The sequence below is a fragment of the Triturus cristatus genome, chromosome 3_1 (genome assembly GCF_964204655.1).
Source record: "Triturus cristatus chromosome 3_1, aTriCri1.1, whole genome shotgun sequence".
Classification (NCBI taxonomy): Eukaryota; Metazoa; Chordata; class Amphibia; order Caudata; family Salamandridae; genus Triturus; species Triturus cristatus.
The window spans coordinates 614,762,571-614,781,415 of NC_140583.1; the positions used below are offsets into that span (position 1 = coordinate 614,762,571).

The following is an 18,845-nucleotide window of genomic DNA, read 5'->3' on the forward strand; positions in this document are numbered from 1 at the left end:
AAGTTGCGATGCGAGCGACAGAGCCGGTTGGCAGGAAGTGACACTGGCGATTGTGTCGGTGAGCCCAGGCCAGCGAAATGAAGCAATGCAGGTTGTGGTGTCTCGATGCGGTACAGGCAGCAGCTCGGTGACAGAGTAGCTCGGTGACAGCTTACGGTGCAGGGCGAGTCAGTGCGGCTTGCGGTGCCTTCAGGACACAAGGCCAGCGACGGAGTCGGTTGTCAGAGCCGGTCGCGGTTCCCTCTTCTCTGTGGCAACTGAAACAGCGGTTCCAGGAGCGGTACCCAGAGGTTGGTGAAGTCTTTGCAGTCCCTGAGACTTCTTAACAGGAGGCCAGCTCGGTTCAGGCCCTTGGAGATACTCAGCACAAGTAGAGAAAGTTCAGTCCAGTCCTTTCACTGCCCAAGGCAGAAGCAGCAGCTGCAGGCCAACCCAACAAAGCAACAACACAGCAAAGGGGCAGTACTCCTCCTGGCAGCTCTGAGTCTTGGCAGGTTCCTTGATTCCAGCTAGATCTAAATTCTTGGGATCAGAGTCCCACTACTTATACCCCAAAATCCTTTGTCCTCTGAGGGCAGAGGGGCCTTTGCCTAGTCCAAACCAGTTCTGGTCAGTCCTGGAGAACTTTGTTTACATGACTCCTTCTTTCCTTTCAGAGTGCAGGGCAGAGACATTAGACACCCCACAGTAGGTGGAGCCAGCATTGTGGAGGAAAGGCACAGCCCTGGAGCACTCTGTTGACATGATTCCTTCTCTCCTTTCACAGTGCAGGACAGAGACCAGACGCACCACAGGGGGTAGAGCCAGCACTGTGGGGGGCAGGCACAGTCCTATTCAGGTCCCAGGTGCAACTCCTCCCTACCATCTAGTTGCAGATCTCTCTATTCACCACTGGGCAGACTCACCCTGTCTCCTGGAATTCCCCAGCCCTGTCACTCAAACTCCAGACAGGGAATACACAACCTAGCATAGGCAGGCTTTGGATGGTTAGACAAGAAAATTTCTACTTTCTAAAAGTGGTATTTTCAAACACAGAATGTTAGAACCAACTTCACTAAAAAGATGTATTTTATCATTCTGAGTTCAGGCACACTAAACTCGAATTTCTAACATGTTCCCTGGGTCAGTTAGGATCATAGGATGTAATAATCAAACCGCCCATTCTGGCCTATGGAAAACAGTTAGCCTTGCAATAGTGAAAAACGAAGTAGGCTGTAATTCACTATCAGGGCATGCCACACACACCAGGGCATGTCCTCCTTTCACATACAATGCACCTTGCCCACAGGGGTATCTTGGGTCTACCTTAGGGGAGACTAACATGTAGAAAAGGGAAGGTTTAGGGACTTGCAAGTGTGTGCACTTGCCAAGTCGACATGGCAGCCCCAGGCTCTGCAATGGCAGGCCTTAGACACACTTTACAGGCTGTTTGCGTGGGTGGCACAATCCAGTGCTGCAGCCCACCAACAGCATTTGATTTATAGGCCCTGGCACTCGTAGTGCAATTCACTAGGGACTGACAAATCAAATAGCCAATCATGGAAACACCAATCAAAACACAGTTTACACAGAGAGCATATGTACTTTAGCACTGATCAGCAGTGAAGTGCCGAGAGTCCTAAAACCAACACACACAGGTGAGGAAAAAATAGGAGGAAAAAGCAAAAAGTTTAGGGACAATCCTGCAAAAAGGGCCATTTCCAACAACCCCGTTTCTCATGGGAACAGTCCAGCCCGAACTGCCAAGCAGGTCTTCCCTTGATCAATTAAACCAGTCATCAATTCCAGCCCAACGTGGACTAGTAGTACGAAGCACCAGTATTCTTCCTGCAAGTTTAAAAAATATATATATATTATATCTCATACCCTCAAACAAGTAGAAGTCCTCTTTATTACGATACTGTGTCCCCCAAGCAGAAAAAAATACAAATAAAAAAAATTAAAAAGGAAGAAGGATGCAGACATTGTCAGAAATTTGTTGATTGGTTTTATAACCAAAGGCTCGTATGTCTGTCCATGTGTGTTTGACTTAAACTAACAAGTTGCAGAAAGAAAATCCACAAAAACAGGTCATGTTCCACGGTCTGTCTTAACTAGACGTTCAACCTTAAAAAGTAACTGCCCAATCCTTCATCAGCCCAATAGATCAGCTCTTCGGTGACCAGGTGTAAAGTGGAAGGCAGAAATATAAGGACAAGTCCGTCATTACGGCCTTCTAACGTAGGAACGGTTCCCAGGTCCTGATCAGAATCCTTTCATGACTAACGAACAATGTATTCTGCAGTTTATTGAAACCCAATACCTGTTAACCAAGGCACTTCAATTATGCGAATCTGCTTAAATGTCTTTTACGCAAATAATTATGGATTTGTTTCATAATCCATCATCACAAATCAATTATATTTTTAGTGCAAATGGATCACAGGTTACTAAAGGCGCGTGACGTGTTGTCATACAGTGGACACCCCTTCGCAAAGGTTGCCTTGTCCCCTTTAAGTTGCTTATTGATAAACTGGAACTAAAGGGGTGAAACCTTTGAATAGTTTTAAAATTTAAAAATATCAAAATAATAAGATCACAAAAAGTGCCACATTATTTGCCTTTTCTTGAAGCATAATTTAGTCAATGCGGCTTTATAATTTGAGCATACCCTGCTGCATAATTCTAGTGCCCCTGCTACTAATTCTCACGGGCAATGACTCACTTTCAAGTTTGACATCAAGTGCTGGGTAATTACTGTTGCAGTAAAGGGAAGAAAAATAGTAAGCATGAAGCCACCACGCAAGATATCACAATAATCCGTTGGTCAATTTTAGAAAGGTGTTGGGAGCTTTGATGGAGCACGGTCCACAGGAACTAGAAAGCAAATGTGCTTTACTGGAAGAAGCAGAGAAACAGTAATGCTGATCAGGCTAGAGAAGAGGACCCGAAGGGCGAAAGTGTAATATTAATTATAAAGAGGACACCGACTGCATATTTAATTAAGTACTAGTAAGTCATTACCCGTGTTTTGTTTGCAGGTAATGTTGTAAAAAATTGTTACAAAGAAAATAAAAAGAATGGCTGTGCTAGACAAGCTAGTGATGCACAAGATAAAGAATACTTAGCATAACTAAAACAGCATAGCGCTTGTGCTTATCTGATTCACATGGGGGACTTCCTTCCACAACAGGGCGATATCGTCAGCATGACTACAGGGAATTATTCAATCATGAGAATCTATAAAAGATCCAATGCAGGATAATACAATTGCGGTATCACTGGTGGAGAACTCTGGACTAAATGCCAAAGAACCTGCAAAATCATGCATGCTCGAAGGCTGCCTGTGGTGACTAATTGATACATTCATTCTTGTGTCAATACCAAAACGTTTTTGGGAGATATAGCGATCTTTAGACTCCCCTACAAATTAAGAAGCACGGACAAAGCCAATATTTCCTAAATATTTATTTAGAATTAAAATGAGCTCTTACTCTTCATTTTAAAACGCTGAACAAATATAGCATTCCTTGCCTCACAAACTAAGGCAGGAAGAGCATAGGCAGCAACTATCGGAACTTAACCCGATCTATCCAAACGTGCCCCTCCCCTTGCACAGAATACATACGACAGCTGTCAAGAAGGATAGGACTTCAATATGTCCAGGTTGAACAAGTCGAGAGGTTTGACAGAAACAAAAACACAAGCATATTTCGAAGGAGACCCGGTTTTATAATCCGAGTCATGTAGGCAGACTTTGAAGCAGGTTTAGCATGGAAAAATCAAATATAGTGCATGTGGCAACCAAGCACTAACACGCGGAGGAATTGAAATCCAAGAGTAAATTCAAGCCTAGAAACTATGTAGTGTCTATCATGATAAAATCCAGTGGGAAGCAGGCCAGAAATCCTCATCGGTCATTAGCGTATGAATCTTTAGAATACAATTCGGAAATCATTTTGAATACAGTACAGATGCCTGCAAGTTTAAATTTAGAGCTAATATTATTCGCATGGCAACACTCGAAAAAGTAAGTTACCTATGTAGATGTCCGTGAGGTCATCCACATCACACAGTTTACATTGAGGGCATCAAAACAATTCCCTTCCTCTCCTCATTCAAGAGTGCTGCACAACTGATAGTAAATAAGAACCTCCACATTGCTTACCTCATAAGACCAGACGCACTGTACTCCTGCGAACCTCCGCACACATCTTCCCACCTCCACGTCCTCATGGGTGGTGAACATTTCTCGTAAGCATTCACCGATGTGTGGCACCATCCTTCTCAGAACCTCACGGCTCATAATTACTCCAGGGCCTCCCATGCAGAAATTCTCACCTGGTTCCAATGCCAGCTTGCCCATTTCTTCAGTTGTGCCCAACCCTGTTTGGCCAAGGAACAAGGGTTCACTGCTGTTTAAACTCCTCAAGAAGCTCTCTAGCCGGTCACCTTTAATGTACACATCATCATCGGCTCTCATAAACCATTCGTACTTGTCCAGATAGTGGTCATGCATGTATTTAAGCATCATGAAGGATTTCTTCTGGGGTGGGTAGGCATCATCTACGCCAGGAAGTGGTATTATCGGTATTGGTATGAAGGTGTCGGAACCCTCGCTGGAGAAGAACTCAACCTTACCAGGAATCGTGCTTGCCCAGGTTCTAAAATTAAAGAACAAAAAAATAAACAAACAAACTTAATAAATAGAATGTAGTCCTCAAACTTTTACAATATGACAAGTAGTCAATTCAAAAATAACAAAACAGCTCTTTGAAACGGCAGTCACTTAATTTCACTCAACATCCACACTTAAAAAAAAGGTTTTGCAGCAAACAGATTCTTAACCGTACAAATAAGTGTAAAAAATAAATAGATAAATTAAATGTTACGTTTGTTAATCAGGAAATAGCTTATTAAAACCATTACATGATAATCGAACACAATGTAAAAAAAACTACAGTGAAAGACGATAGAGCACAAGGAGCCATCCAGCGTTGGTGTGTTGCAGATGAGAATGGAGTGCGCAAGCAGGTATTACCAGTATTTAATCAGCTAAAAAGATCAATGACATGCTACAGCTTGAGTTCTCTTCAGTAACTGACCGAATGCATCCAAACATACACAGGTAAAGTGTTTGTGCATGGACTCATCAATAATTTTCCTTAATGCTACCTAAAAAAAGCGAGTGCACAGCAGATAAAACTGAAGAATGGGGCGCATTTTACCAGTATAAAAACAGTTAAAAAGGTACAGTTATATACTAAACGCTAGAGGAGTCTTCAATATACCTCCTTGACTAAGCCAGACATACACACGGTAAAGTGCCGGAGTGTGGAAAGTGCAGACGAAACAGGGAACGCCTTTTGGAAATGGTTTCCCAGTTTGGTTGTGCGTCCACTTTCAAAAGTTGCTCCACCGTGATAATACATTTTACCAGGCAAGCCATTACTTGGGAACTCCAGCCTTGCAAGCAGAACAGTACGGCTTGACGCCATGTTCCTACCCCGCTAGTATTAAAAAGGTTGAGCAAAAGCTTTCTGCGTGCAGGTTGAAAAATAGGGCATATGCACAATATATGCAAAAAACTTTGGTCTGGCACCTGACACAGCCTGCATGACAGATAATTGGTTCTAGAGCCATGGTGACATCGCATCCTTTGTTGGTAAAAGGCAGAGTCTTAACTCTAGAAATTTAGATTTGTAAAAGCCTTTGACGGTCAATAATGATCCAATATGAGCAAGCCAGGTTTGTGGCATTGGCGATTTAGGTTTACGCTTGTGGAAGCGTTCCTTGTCCTGTGCCCAGGCGAATAGCTTCATTTGTTTGTTCACTGCGAGTTTAAAAAAAAGGTATGTGTTAAGTGTGCTTCCAACAGATGTTGCGAGGCCCCGCTTCCAAGTCCTCCCTTGTTCACAACAGTTCCTTTGGATGTTATCCTGCATCTTTTTCCAGGTTAGTGCTTTTAGTGTGTTCAGAGGGCCCATGCTTATGAATGACCGGTAGATTGAGAAGGGGGCTTTGCTGTACTACACCTTGCTCGTGAAGCCCAAATTCTTAACACATTTGTGCAGGTGACGTGTATTGTGAGATGAAACAGCAGGCGGAAGATTCTACTCTGGGCATTGTTCAGAAACAGACATTATAGGGAAGGCTACTGATATGCAAGACAGCATTGGAATCAGTTTTACTTTGATTGCTGCCAGAGTTGGTGTGGGGAATTTACTATGCAGCTTTTGAAATGCAGCGATAAGTGAAGCGAGGCTTCAGTGAAGTTAGCTGGATCCTGGGATACTAGCGCCTGTTAAGCCAAACCCCAAGGTATTTATAGCTGGCACTCCTTTCTACTTTACTACCTCTCAGGTACCAATTGCCCTGCTTTTTGCAGCCATTCCCGAAAATAAACATTTTTTCTTTTGTCTAAAATTAGCTGTCAACCGGTTTGTTTCACAATAAAGAGCCAGTGTGTTAAGCAAGTTTTGCAGGCCGATGGGAGTTAAAACCATGAGAGTATGTTGTCCGTATACTGAAGTGGGGTCAGCGGTGTTGTCCCAAAACTGGGACAGGCGAGTGTGCCTCATCTTGAGCTATACTCCGATCTGAAATGAAAAGATTGAACAACGTAGGAGACAAAACACACCTTTGTTTATAGGTCTCGTCCTGCTAGTATTGTTGGAGTTAGGAGCTTATTCTTGCCCAGTCTAACCCTTGCCCACGTTTCACAGTACAGTAGCTGTAGTGCTCGCAAGAGGTTAGCTGGGATGGTCAATGATGTCAATTTACACCACTGCAAGTTCCCGTTGTAATGACTGAAGTCTTTTGAAAGAAAATAAAATCAATAAAGCATGCACAGAGCAGTTCTCTCCGTTTCTCCATTAGCATACTACGAGCAACGAGATTGCCGGTCATGCTCGATTTAGGACTAAAACCTGTTTGGATGCCTGAGAGCCGGCCTGATACCTCCACCCTGTTTTTCAGTTCCTGCAGTAGGATGCCAGCAAAGATCTTTGCATCAGTGTTTAGTAATGCAATCAAACGATAACTGTCTGGGGCAGAGTAAGGGCCTTTTTGTAGATTGAGAGGAGAATTGACTCTCGCCAACCCTCGGGTATGGAATTTTCACAGTCAGTCATTAAATAGTTGGCAGAGTAATTTGCTCCATAATTCTGGGTCGTGCTTGTAGACTGAAGCTGGCACCCCATTTGGGCCTGGCGTCCCTTTTCCCTTTATTTTCTTTATTTGCGTTGTCAGAAGGCAAGAGTTGGAGTGTCAATCTTGTTGTTTATACATCACAGGACGGATTCACTGCTGCAATATAATGATCCAATATGAGCAAGCCAGGTTTGTTGCAAGACATAACTGCCAGCAGCACAGGTGCTCTAACTGATTGATCAGGGCCCACAGGGCTTTGTTGTTTTTTTCATTTGCCGGCTTGTGCGATTTAAAGGAGAAGGACTACCGGGCGTTTGCAAATGTTGCCGTACCTTCGCTGCTTTCAGAGCCCGCCTCTGTTGGTTGAGTGCACTATAGTACCATCTGTTGGCGGGGCAGACGTGGTTAATTGTTTACTCCAAGGACGTTTTTTTAAATCTACTAGTATGTTTACCCAGGCTATAAAACAGATTCTGTAGTTCCCACATATTTAGAGGATTGGTCATTGTCCAATGCTCGGATTTTCTTTGGGTGACTTCCATCCATCTTATCTGTTGCCAAGTTGTTCCTGGGTCTTGAACACCTACATTGCGCTTCTGGGGAGCATAGACATTGGTGTTTGTGATTTCTACCACTAAAGGACGGTGGTCGCTTTCTCAACTGCCTTATTAAGAGAAAGCTGCGACCCGGTCGAATAGGTGGAAGGAAACAAATACGCAGTCTAGCGCGGACTGCTGACTTGGATTTTCAAGTCACCACCTTTGAGCGGTCTGTGTGAAACCTTCCATTTAGTGCTCTAAGACCCATTTCTTTGAATGTTGACAGCAGTTGGTGATCAGCTCTGTCACGGGTTGCGTATTTTGTGTCATGAGCAGGTATGTTCCAGCTGGCATCCAAGGTGCATTCTTCCATGCTACTCCTACAGTGGCTAGTCAGGTTTAGCTTGAAGTCGCCGGTCACTCTCTATTCTGCGCACAAGTGACGGCTGTTAAATTTGAACAGTGCTTGTTCCAAGACGGTAATTGCCTTTTTTGCTGCTGACACCCTTAGGGTTCAGGTAAACGTTCACTACCAGGACCTTGATTTTCCGAGTTTCATATTTCCAGTTGTTAATTAATAGCACTTGCATGTAAGAAGAGTTTGTTTCCAGTTCGGTTACGTTTATAGTTTAAAGAGTCACAGAAATGCTCAGTCTGCCTCCAGGCCTGCCTTTGCCTCCGTTTTTTCCTGCAGGTTTACGGAATTGTGCATATCCTGAGGAGTGTTCCTCCAAGGCTCCAAGTCTCTTGGAGACATAATATACCAAATGCACATAAGTAGGTTTCTAGCTCCGGATCTAGGGCACATTTGGCTATGCCTGTGATGTTCTATTAAGTTAAAAAGATCTTGCTCTTCTGGGGAAGTGTCCAAGTTTCCAGTTGTCACCCAAGTGCTAGGAGTGACCATGAAGGGAAACCGTGAACCAGTCAGGACTTGTATTGCCCGACGGCATGAAACCAGTGCACCTGGTTCCATGGATTGCTGATAAGAGTGATTTTGAGATTTCCTTTCGATTGTGGCAAGTCAGTTCAGTAGAACTTTATTCGATTGCAGTTTCAGACAATCATAAAAGCACATAAAATAAACATGCAATCAATGCTCAGAGTAAGAATAAATATGGTATACAAACAATTATAAAAATAGTGTTTAAAAATCATCATTAAAATCTCTATAAACTCAGCAATTATACTACAATGCATTTTCTATGGCTTAGGACTTTCTTTAAAAATATCTCTACCCTCCAAACTTTATGTTCATTATCCAACATCTGTAATACAATAAAGGCCGGGCGACATGGTCTGATCCCAAAAGATTTTTAAAGTATGACAATCCAAACCTTCCTTAGTTCACTGTAAAATCTACAAAATAAAAAATGGATAGTTGATTGTACTGAGTGGTTGTCACAAGGACACAGTTGCATCTTCCGGGACCAGTAATTCATTTTTGGAACACTTACAAGATTGTGGAAGATTCCAAACCTAGTCAGTAAGAACCTGTCATAGGCCCCAGGTACCACTGTTATATATGGTTGCATATTAAACATTGTTGAAATCAGCTGGTTATACTGAACGGTAGGCTTAATTATCTCGCTAGATATTCTGTTTGTGTCTAACAGCAGGAGGCCCTCTCTTTTTAAAATCTTTTCTCGTAACCATCCTCATGGGAGTCGGATCAGTAAAATATTCCATATGACCTAAATCGCCCATAAAATCTCGGACATATCTTAACCATGGGATTTTTAGTGCTCCATCCAGCTTCACACTGTCTGTTAATATAGCTCGGTTTAGCTTTGTTCTCCCTTTGCTCAAATCCTGTGCCATAGAAGTATAGGCACCATTTTTTTGAGATCAGAAATATACATCAAGAACAGCTCAGCATGACAAACGTATGAGGATGCACCCTTCGGTACAGTCAGGAGGTAACGAAGAAAGGTATGTTCCACAATTTGTATCGGAAGGACATTGGCAAAATCCCACACCCCCTGCCCCGTACATGGCTGCGGAGACACATTTCGATTTGTAGGTCCTCATGAGCTCTACAGGCGGTCTCCTGCCCAGTTTTTTTGAAAAGTTGGCAAGGGCAGCTGTCGTTCTTGAGAACACTCGTTTTTTTGCTGATACTGGCTGGACCCAGGAATCTTTATGGTCAAAGAGGATTCCAAGATATGGAAATCTCTTTACAGGCTCTATCATTTGTCCATCCAGAAACATGTCCCTACACCTCTGGCTACCACGGTCACACCTCATTATAAAGGTTTTCGTGGTATTCACCTTAAGACCGAGATTGCTCATAAAATTAGAATTGTGGCAAGTCACCGAGTGGGCCTTTTCACTTAAGAGCACAGATTGGCCAGCTCAAATAGCATAGTTGCCCCTGGTGCACGGGGGATAAGAAGTGAGGATATTTCTCTGGTGCTGGAGAGCGCATATGGATTCCCCACTGTTTCCAGCAGGGCCCTATGCTGGAGTAGGAGGCCCTTAATTCTGATGTGATGGAGTCCTATTTCGGTAGATTCCCTGCTCTTCCCTGGTCCGAGCAGCAAGAAAGCTACATGGTCCATGTCCTTACTATTTATTTTGACGAAGCCTGGGAGGGTCAAGCAGATTTTTAATATATTTGACCTGTTTAAAATATCCCATGGACCTCGAGAATTACACATTGGCCGGAGATTTAGAGTGGCAGATGAGACGGAAATGTAACTTGGCTTAGTTTTGTTATGCCTGTGCTTTGCTAGAGACTAAGGAATTAGCAGTGTGTAAAAGTTGTGGTTTTTATACATGAAAATTGAGTTTTATATAGAGTGCGCGTTTGCCTGTGGGTGTCATGTGCTAACCAATTCAGCAGAAGGGAACGAAAAGAGAAAGAATAACTAATCTGGAGATAAAAAAGCCAGGATTTGAGGTTTTCCTGAAAGGATACAGGGAAGTACAGGTCTTCAAATGTAATGGCAGGTAGTCTCACCTCTTAGTGGTGCCATAGACAATGTTTCTTCTGCCCTATTCAGCTCTTGAATTCAGGAGCAGCCAAATTGGGAACGGATGAGGAATGCAGGGCTCAGCGTGGAATATACCACACAAATGTCTTAAAGTATTCAGGTCCTAAACCACGCAGCGCTTGAAAAATAATGCACAATGCCTTAAAATCTATGCGTTTGTGCACAGGTAATCAATGAAGTTGGACTAGGGCCGGAGAGGCAGATTGGTGCTTAGGAATTCCTAACAATAGCCGGGCTGCAGCATTATGCAGAATATGTAACTTATTCAGTAGACGCTTCTGCAAATTGATATACAGGGCATTGCAGAGGTCCAGTTTTGAAAGAATGAGGGCAGTGACTACTAATTTCCTTACTTCTCGCGTAATAAAAGGAAATCCTCTCCCAGAATCTTTAAGGTAAACAAAGGAGGTGGTCACTGCATTTGTTTATCAAAATGACAAATAGTCAAAGTCAAAGGAACTTGTTGAGCGCACAAATCACCAAAAAGGTCTCATGGTGCTTGCAGAACTCCAGAAGACTGGCGGTCAGATCTGGACAGCGCTATTTCCGATCAAATAGCCACGTTTTTAATTCCTTCCGAAAACGCTTGTGATCAGCGATGGAGAGAAGATGAGACTGAAGCTTATTCCAAAGTTCGGGGGCAAGAAAGGAAAAGGATTGTCCCCCACTTCGTACAGTGCGAATTCGTAGTGTGGTAAGAAGAGATTTTGAGCTCGTGGAGTGTCCTCAGACTGGGGGCTGAAGGAGATCTCAGTGGAAAATTTAAGATAGGTCTGGCAGCAGTGTTCTGCAGGATCTGCCGTTTGGAAAAAAAGATCTTCATTTAGGGAAGCTAATAAGGCGTTCCCATAGTCCAAACGGCTTACGATAAGACCCTGCACCAAAGGTTTCCTGGATTCAATAGGTATCCATTTAAAGATTTTACGTAGTTTCCGCAGGATCCCATAGCAAGTGCCTAATCCAACATTGATATGGTTTTTCATGGACAGTTTGTTGTCAATAGTTATTCCAAGATTACGCACTGCTTGTTTAGGGGATGGGCATGGGCCCAATGCCTGGGGCCACCAATTGTTAGACCAATACTCTTCAGCCCTGCCAAACAAGATGATCTCTGTCTTGCTGCCGTTGAGCTGCAGTTTGTTATTGCCCATCCAATTGTTAATGTGGATCATGCAGTTTTTAAACCGGATCATTGTGTCTGCAGGGTCGGGACCAAACGTAATCAACAGCAGAGTGTCATCAGCGTATGACACGGCCTCAAAACCATAGGACCCGATTCCCCTCCCAAAGGTGTTACATAGAGGTTAAAAAGCATAGGGCTCAGGATAGATCCCTGGGGGACTCTTATGCTTGCTGGCCTACTACATGAGGTCAGGGTATCTATATGTACTGTGGTGCTTGAACGGTTCCTTAGGTAGTTTTTGAACCAGTCCAGTGCTTTCCCCTGGACTCCCACCTCCCAGAGCCGGTGTTCAAAAATGCTATGGGAGATGGTGCCGAAGGCGGCTGACAGGTCCAGAAGGACCAGCATAGCCGATTCTCTTTTATTAAATACTGTCCCCACACCCGACGTTATCGAAGGAAGCAAGCAGATTATTAGCAAAGATGTTATAGATGCCATGCACCTTCACCTGAAATGAAGTCATGATATTGTTACAGAATGTTTGACTACTTTGGGACTTGTCAAGATCTTCGATTTAAGCCAGCTTTTTATAACAGTGTAGAAGACGTCCTTAGATGATTTTTTTGCGAAATACACTGATTTTTCAGAGAAAATCTGAGCTTTATACTTGGAGATATTTTGTTTGAATAATATATATCTCTGGGGTCATTGTGTTGCCTCCAACTACACTCGTGCCGCCTTCAAAGCTGTTACAATTGTCTGAGTTTCTCAGAGAACCAGGTTTGGGAGGGAGTCAGGGCCTCATGTAGGTAAATAAATTTTACCGGTTCTTAAATACCGAGCCGTACCGAATCGGTAAATTAGAATCGGTAAGTTATATGTAGGTAAAAATTCGGTAACAGTTACCGATTCGGTAACATTCGGTAAATACGAATCGGAATTCACCGATTCGGTAAATACCGAGGTGATAATTACCGAATCGGAAAATACCGAGGTGGTATCTACCGATTCGGAAAATACCGAGGTGGTATCTACCGAATCGGAAAATACCGAATCGGTATGTACGGATTCGGTAAATAACATCACATGACTTGACGAAACAGCTAATCCTGTGCAACGACAGCCCACCCAACCAGGAACTGCCCACACCCAGGCAGGTGTACACAATTAGCCGACGTGGCCACACCCAGGCAGGTGTACATAATTAGCCGACCCTGGAGAGGCTTGGAGTGCAGAGGAGAGGCAGGGAGCAGTTGCATGTGCGAGCGGGAAACGAACAGCATGTCCAGCCAGAGAACACAGAAAGACGGAGGGGAAAGGAGGAGGAAGCTCAAATTCAGCCCCAAGGAACTCCAGGTGCTGGTGGAGGAGGTGGTGAAGCAGCACCAGAAGCTGTTTGGGAGGCAATCCCTGCAAGTGCCTGAGGCCGAAAAGCGCAACATATGGCTGGCCATCCAGGCGCAGGTCAATGCTGTGGGAGTGACCCACAGGGACATTGAGGTCCTCAAAAAGCGCTGGTATGACCTGAGGATTGTGACCAAGAGGAAGATGGGCGACATCCAGAAGGAGGCCAGCCAGACCGGAGGTGGAACCAACAGGGCACCTGCCCTCACCGAACTGGAGGAGCTGGTGGCGGCCACAATCGAGCAAGAGAGCGTCGTGGGTCTTGGGGACGCCGACAGCTCTGCCAGAGCCGCAACACACCAAGGTAAGACGAAAGCACAGCAATGTAGCCTCCCCTACCCCTATCCCACATCCCCCATTGTGAAACGAGAATCACACTGCAGTCCACACGTGTCAGTGCAGACAGGCAATGCATTCCGGGAGATGTAGTCAGGGCAACACTAACCATGACGTAAATGTCACAGGGCAACAAGGCATGTCACGCACTCGAGGCACAAGGAGACAGAGGACAGATTGGAATGTGAAATGATTTATTGTGACGCTTGCAATGCAGCCCTTCGGGGACACTGAGCCAATGTTGTTTTTCTGTCCACAGATGTGACATCATGCAGTACAGGGCATGCTGCAGGGGAGACGGCACACCGGCCACAAAAATCACCTCTAGCCAGCACGAGTTCAGACCAGGGAGCAGGCCCACTGGCAGCCGCACCACCAACACAGCCAGCCTCGCCGCACACAGAGCCAGCATCACCTCACCGAGAGCCAGCATCACCACAACCACAGCCAGCATCGCCACTCATGTTCGAATCACCGGCCACATCTCCGCTTGCAGGTGTGAGAATGAGGAGGCGTCCAGCAGCCAGGCTACGAGCCTTCGACACCTCGTCAGACGACAGCATGGGCCCAGAAGACCGCACCGGGCACCAGGAAGGGAGCCATCCCACTGTGCCCCACACCTCACAGGCAGCACAGACGGGAGCAAGAGGGCGCCGCAGGTCGCGTGTCCAGAGTCCACCAGCACCCACTGACGGCCATGGTGTCTTCTTGGGGCTCGAGGGCCAAATGTTGAAGCAACAGCGCCTGCAATCAAAGGCAGTTATGTCAGTCCAGAGGCACATGCGGGTGATGAAGACAAGCTTAGTCAACATGGACACAAACATTGGCGGCATGGCTGCGGGCATTCGGGACATGTCCCAGTCAATCCAGCAGTTGTGCAGCAAATTAGATGCTGACATCGAAGCACGGCGCCGGGAACGCCAGAGAAGGGACACTACCAGCAGGGCACTCAACCGTCTGGCAACTGCGACTTCCCTACTTTGCCGGCGCTCTGTGACGATGCAGGAGGGCCTAACACAGTGCTGCAGCGACCTGTCTCGGGGGATGGTGCAGGTGACAAGTGCACTAGGGGTGCTATTGACTAGTCAGGCGTCGACAACTGCTGCAGGGGATGCTGCGGAGAGCATCGACACCAGCAGCAGCATCACACCCCCCGTCCCCGAAGCACGCAGGAGCAGCAGGCGGCTTGGGGTTGGCTCTAGTGAGGATGCACAGGCCGTGCAATCCACCACTGCAGCGCGTATGCGCAAACATTGATGTGGCCCTGCTTAGCCACTTCCCATTGGGTGACGTAACCCTGGACATACTCCTTGTATAGATGGTATATTGCCAGATTGGCCTGTTCATGTGTTCATGGCGTGGTGCCACATTAAACTACGTCATGACTTCTCACAACTCGCTGTGTCCCCTCACTTACTCAGAAATAGTTGCATGTGATCTCTGCCCGTCTCTCTCTCCCATCGATTGCAGTTGGCACTCTAGCTGCGCTGCCCTCTGGCTGGCCTGACTCATCCTCGTTGTCCTCAAAATATGTTAGTTCCACATCTGTACCTTTTTTCGTGGCAAGGTTGTGCAGCATTGCACAAGTGGCAATAATCTTGCAGCAGGTGATGGGTTTGTACTGGCGTGCGCCTCCGCTCTTGTGGAGGCAGCGGAACCTGCTCTTCAGTAGTCCAAACGTGCGCTCCACCACATTGCGTGTTGTTTTGTGGGCCACGTTGTATCGTCTCTCACTCTGGGTTGCTGGGTGTAGGTAGGGAGTGAGGATGAATGAACGGCATGCATATGCACTGTCGCCTGGATGAGTAAAAGGGAACCATCAGTTACATGCCTCTATACACTCTGATTTGCAGGTTGCAAGGGGCGTCACTGTTACTTACCCAGCAGGTATCCCTCTCCGAATTCGCCGGCACTCAGTCGTGTGTAGATCCCACTATTCTGGAAGATGTAAGAGTCGTGGGTGCTCCCAGGAAACTTTGCAACAATATCTGTGATGATGTTCCCTGCATCACAGATCACCTGCACATTGATGGAGTGGGTGGACTTCCTGTTCCTGTAGATGTGCTCTGTATCAGCTGGTGGACAGATTGGGATGTGTGTACCATCAATACAGCCGATGACATGGGGGAACTGTGCCATGTGATAAAAGTCTGTTTTTGTTTTCTGCAGTGCAGCCTGTGTGTTTGGGAAGCTTATGTAGTGGTGCATTCTCTGCATCATGGCATCCAGGAACTTCCTGAAGAAACGGGACAGGCAACTCTGGGATACACCACCCACCGCAGCTATCACCACCTGATAACTGCCGGATGCCAGTAGATGTAGGCTGCAGAGCACCTGCACATGTGGTGGTATGGCGTGCGCCCTTCTTGTTGGCTGGTCCAGGAGTGGGTGCAGGTCCCTTATCAGGTCCATGATGGTTTCGGGGTGTAGCCTGTACCTCTCATGTATCTCTGCATCAGTCAGCTGTAATAGTGTGATGCGCTGTCTGTAGATTTGTTCCTCCCGTCGCCACACCCTCAGTCCTGCTGCCTGTAGACGTAGGCGCCTTGCAATGACGTACATGGCGGCCATGTTGTCCACGCTGTTGCATTTTGGGATTGCTTATGTGCATTGTTGATGGTTACCACCTGCTTTCAATCCGTGTTAATTACCGACTCTTATTTACCGATTTTCCTGGATTTCTTAATTACCGACTGCTCCTACATGTCATTTTAAATTTTTACCACTTCATATTTACCGATTCGTTAATTATGTATTCGGTAACTATAAATAGGTATTTACCGCCTCATATTTACCGAAAAGTGGTTTTTGGACTCCTACATCTCACTTGTCTGAATACCGGTCGGTAACGGCATATTTACCGAAAATCGGCCGTTACCGACCGGTATTTCGCTACCTACATGAGGCCCTTAATCTCCTATTGCACATATTTTTAGTAGGGTCCAGCTGGTTAAAAGCTTCAGTGAGCCAAGAGTGATACTCCGGAGTATCATTATCGAGGTGGTTTGTAACAGTGGGGGATACTGCAATTTAGCATGCAATTTAGCATGCATTTCTAGATACATTTTATGCTAAGACTGGGTGTTTTAAAAAAAAGAAAGGGTGGGTGGTTGTTTTAAACAACTTAGTCTCAGATTTTAGGTTAAACATAACTGCTGCATGGTCTGACCAAGGTAATGGTAATATCTTGGAGAGGGATAATGAGGTATTATCAGAGGAAATGGTGTCAATCTTGTGACCAACAGAATGAGATAGGGCAGTAATTAATTGAGTCATGCCAAAACCGTTCATTAAATCTAGCAAACCTTCAGAGTCTCCATCTTCCTTGTTCTCCAGATGAAAATTAAAAATAGCAGAGAACCGTAAAAACGTCAGTCTTGGCCTTCGCCTCAAGCAATTGGCAGAAACTGTAAGAAGGCAGTCCTAAGGCCTGGTGTTCAGTATATTTAACAGACCGTTAAATTAGTCGTGGTTATTGAGAATGAACTTAAAATTCAACCCCTCATATTCTGTGGCGATGAGCAAACCAGAGAAACTTCCAGTCAAGTAGTTTTGTCACACTAAGGCTAGGCCGCCCCCTCTTTTTCCAGTGCGGTCTGGTCTGAACATGAAGTAACCCTCTGAAATGGTTAATACCATGTTAGGGCCCGAACTCTCGTCAGCCCAGGTTTCCGTAACGAAGGCATGGCCTATGTTGTGTGCTTGAAGAATTCCAACTTATTTTTGATGAGCGATCTGCGATTAATTACAGTGCTGTGAAGCATTTGATAGGTGGACATAGTTTGGATGGAGATTGTTAAGCTCTGGCGACGGTTTACTTTGGAGTTAAGAAACAGAGCAGCCAGGGCAAGTCATCCGATTTACCACTGTCGAGGCGGTCCAACAGGGCAGCAGCATTGTTTCCTATTGTAGGGACATCATTCCTGATGTACTGAGAACCATCTGTGTTGTGGTGGCAAACTGGCTGGCGCTGACGAGCTTGCCTTTGGCACACCAGCTGCACGCGTGCACTGTGCAGATGCAGTTTAGCTGCTTTTCAAGCCCAATATACAAGGCGGATGGTAAGGGACGTGTCCAAAGTGCTCCTCGGCACAAAACTGAGGGCAAAAGAAGAATGAAACTAGGGTCCAGCGACCCCTTTTGCATAGGAACAAGCTCCCTTGTCTCATACAAATAGTGGCAAATCAAAAGTATGTAACATAATGGGGAGAAATGCTCAAACCTATAAGAAGAAAAAATGTGAAAAAAGGCAGCAGGAGCCTTACATATGCTGTTTTGGTGTGCTTGTTGGGTTAAGCAACTCTCTGGGTCCGTTTTAGTATGGCTAGCATGTGTCGACAAGTGTAAGCTGTCTGCGCTGGAGACTGGGCAGGGCTGATCCATATTCCTAAAGAGTGGCAGAGGATAAAAGTATTGCAGATTGTGGCGGTTTCCTTCTTGATGGGTCTCCCCGAGGTGCAGTAACATGGTGCGATTGCCTCCCCAAGGGTCTAGTTGACTTACTGAGCTGGGAGCATGACCTGATCGGAAGCTGTTGGAGATGTAGTAGCCACCCTGCTTTCCTGGGTATTAGCAGTTTTCCCTGCTTTTCGATGGTTTAATTGCCTGCTCTTTAGGCGGCATTATTGGGGCGGTGGGGGCAGTTAGGCGACTCTTCCCTCTGCTGTTCTGGGGCACATAGCTTAATAAATGCTTACAGGTTCAGATCGTCATTAGTGGCGCCCTACTTGTCCCAGAGTTCTTGTGGTCCAGAGATCTGGAGGCCTTATTTTACTGAGTTTGAGGCTTAGCTAACCGTGGCATTGTCGGGGTTTATTTAGTATTTTCTGCCTTTTTCTTGAAAGTACCAACTCTAAGTGAGGTGATTCTGAATTTACTGACCCAATTTACTTTGGGTGTACGGTTGAGTTATGTTGAAGTGAATTGTCTGCATGACCTGCATCTCCTGCGAGTGCTTCCCAAGGTGACTCTTGTGCAAGGGTGTAGGCGGGTCTGGTCGAGTAGACAGTTGGAGTTTGTCTGTGAAGGCATCATCCTACCCTTGGTAAGGGGACCAGTCAGTTGGCATACAATCTGTTTGCCCTGGGCATAGCTTTATTTTTTATTTCTACCATCATTCTTTCCTGACTTCAGGTAGTTCCGGTTGTTGAAAAACTATCGGATTACAACTGCAATACTAGGATATTTTTTCTGTGAAGTTCTGTGCTCTGGTCATCAAGGAGTTCAGTTTTTTCATTTTAGCTTCAATTGCCATAGTATAATACGCCAATGTTTGCAGAACTGATATTTGTATTGCCAGCTTATTGGTGTTAGTTA

General features: G+C 45.5%; 1 protein-coding gene across 1 annotated transcript in view; it reads right to left on the reverse strand.

Annotated features, from left to right (window-relative positions):
- CHSY1 (chondroitin sulfate synthase 1) overlaps positions 1 to 18,845 on the reverse strand; it is a 68,720-nt gene that overhangs the window by 41,559 nt on the left and 8,316 nt on the right. The window contains exon 2 of the mRNA XM_085644545.1: positions 4,148 to 4,643. Within this exon, the coding sequence (XP_085500671.1) occupies positions 4,148 to 4,643 (496 nt within the window). The remainder of the gene's footprint in view (positions 1 to 4,147; positions 4,644 to 18,845) is intronic.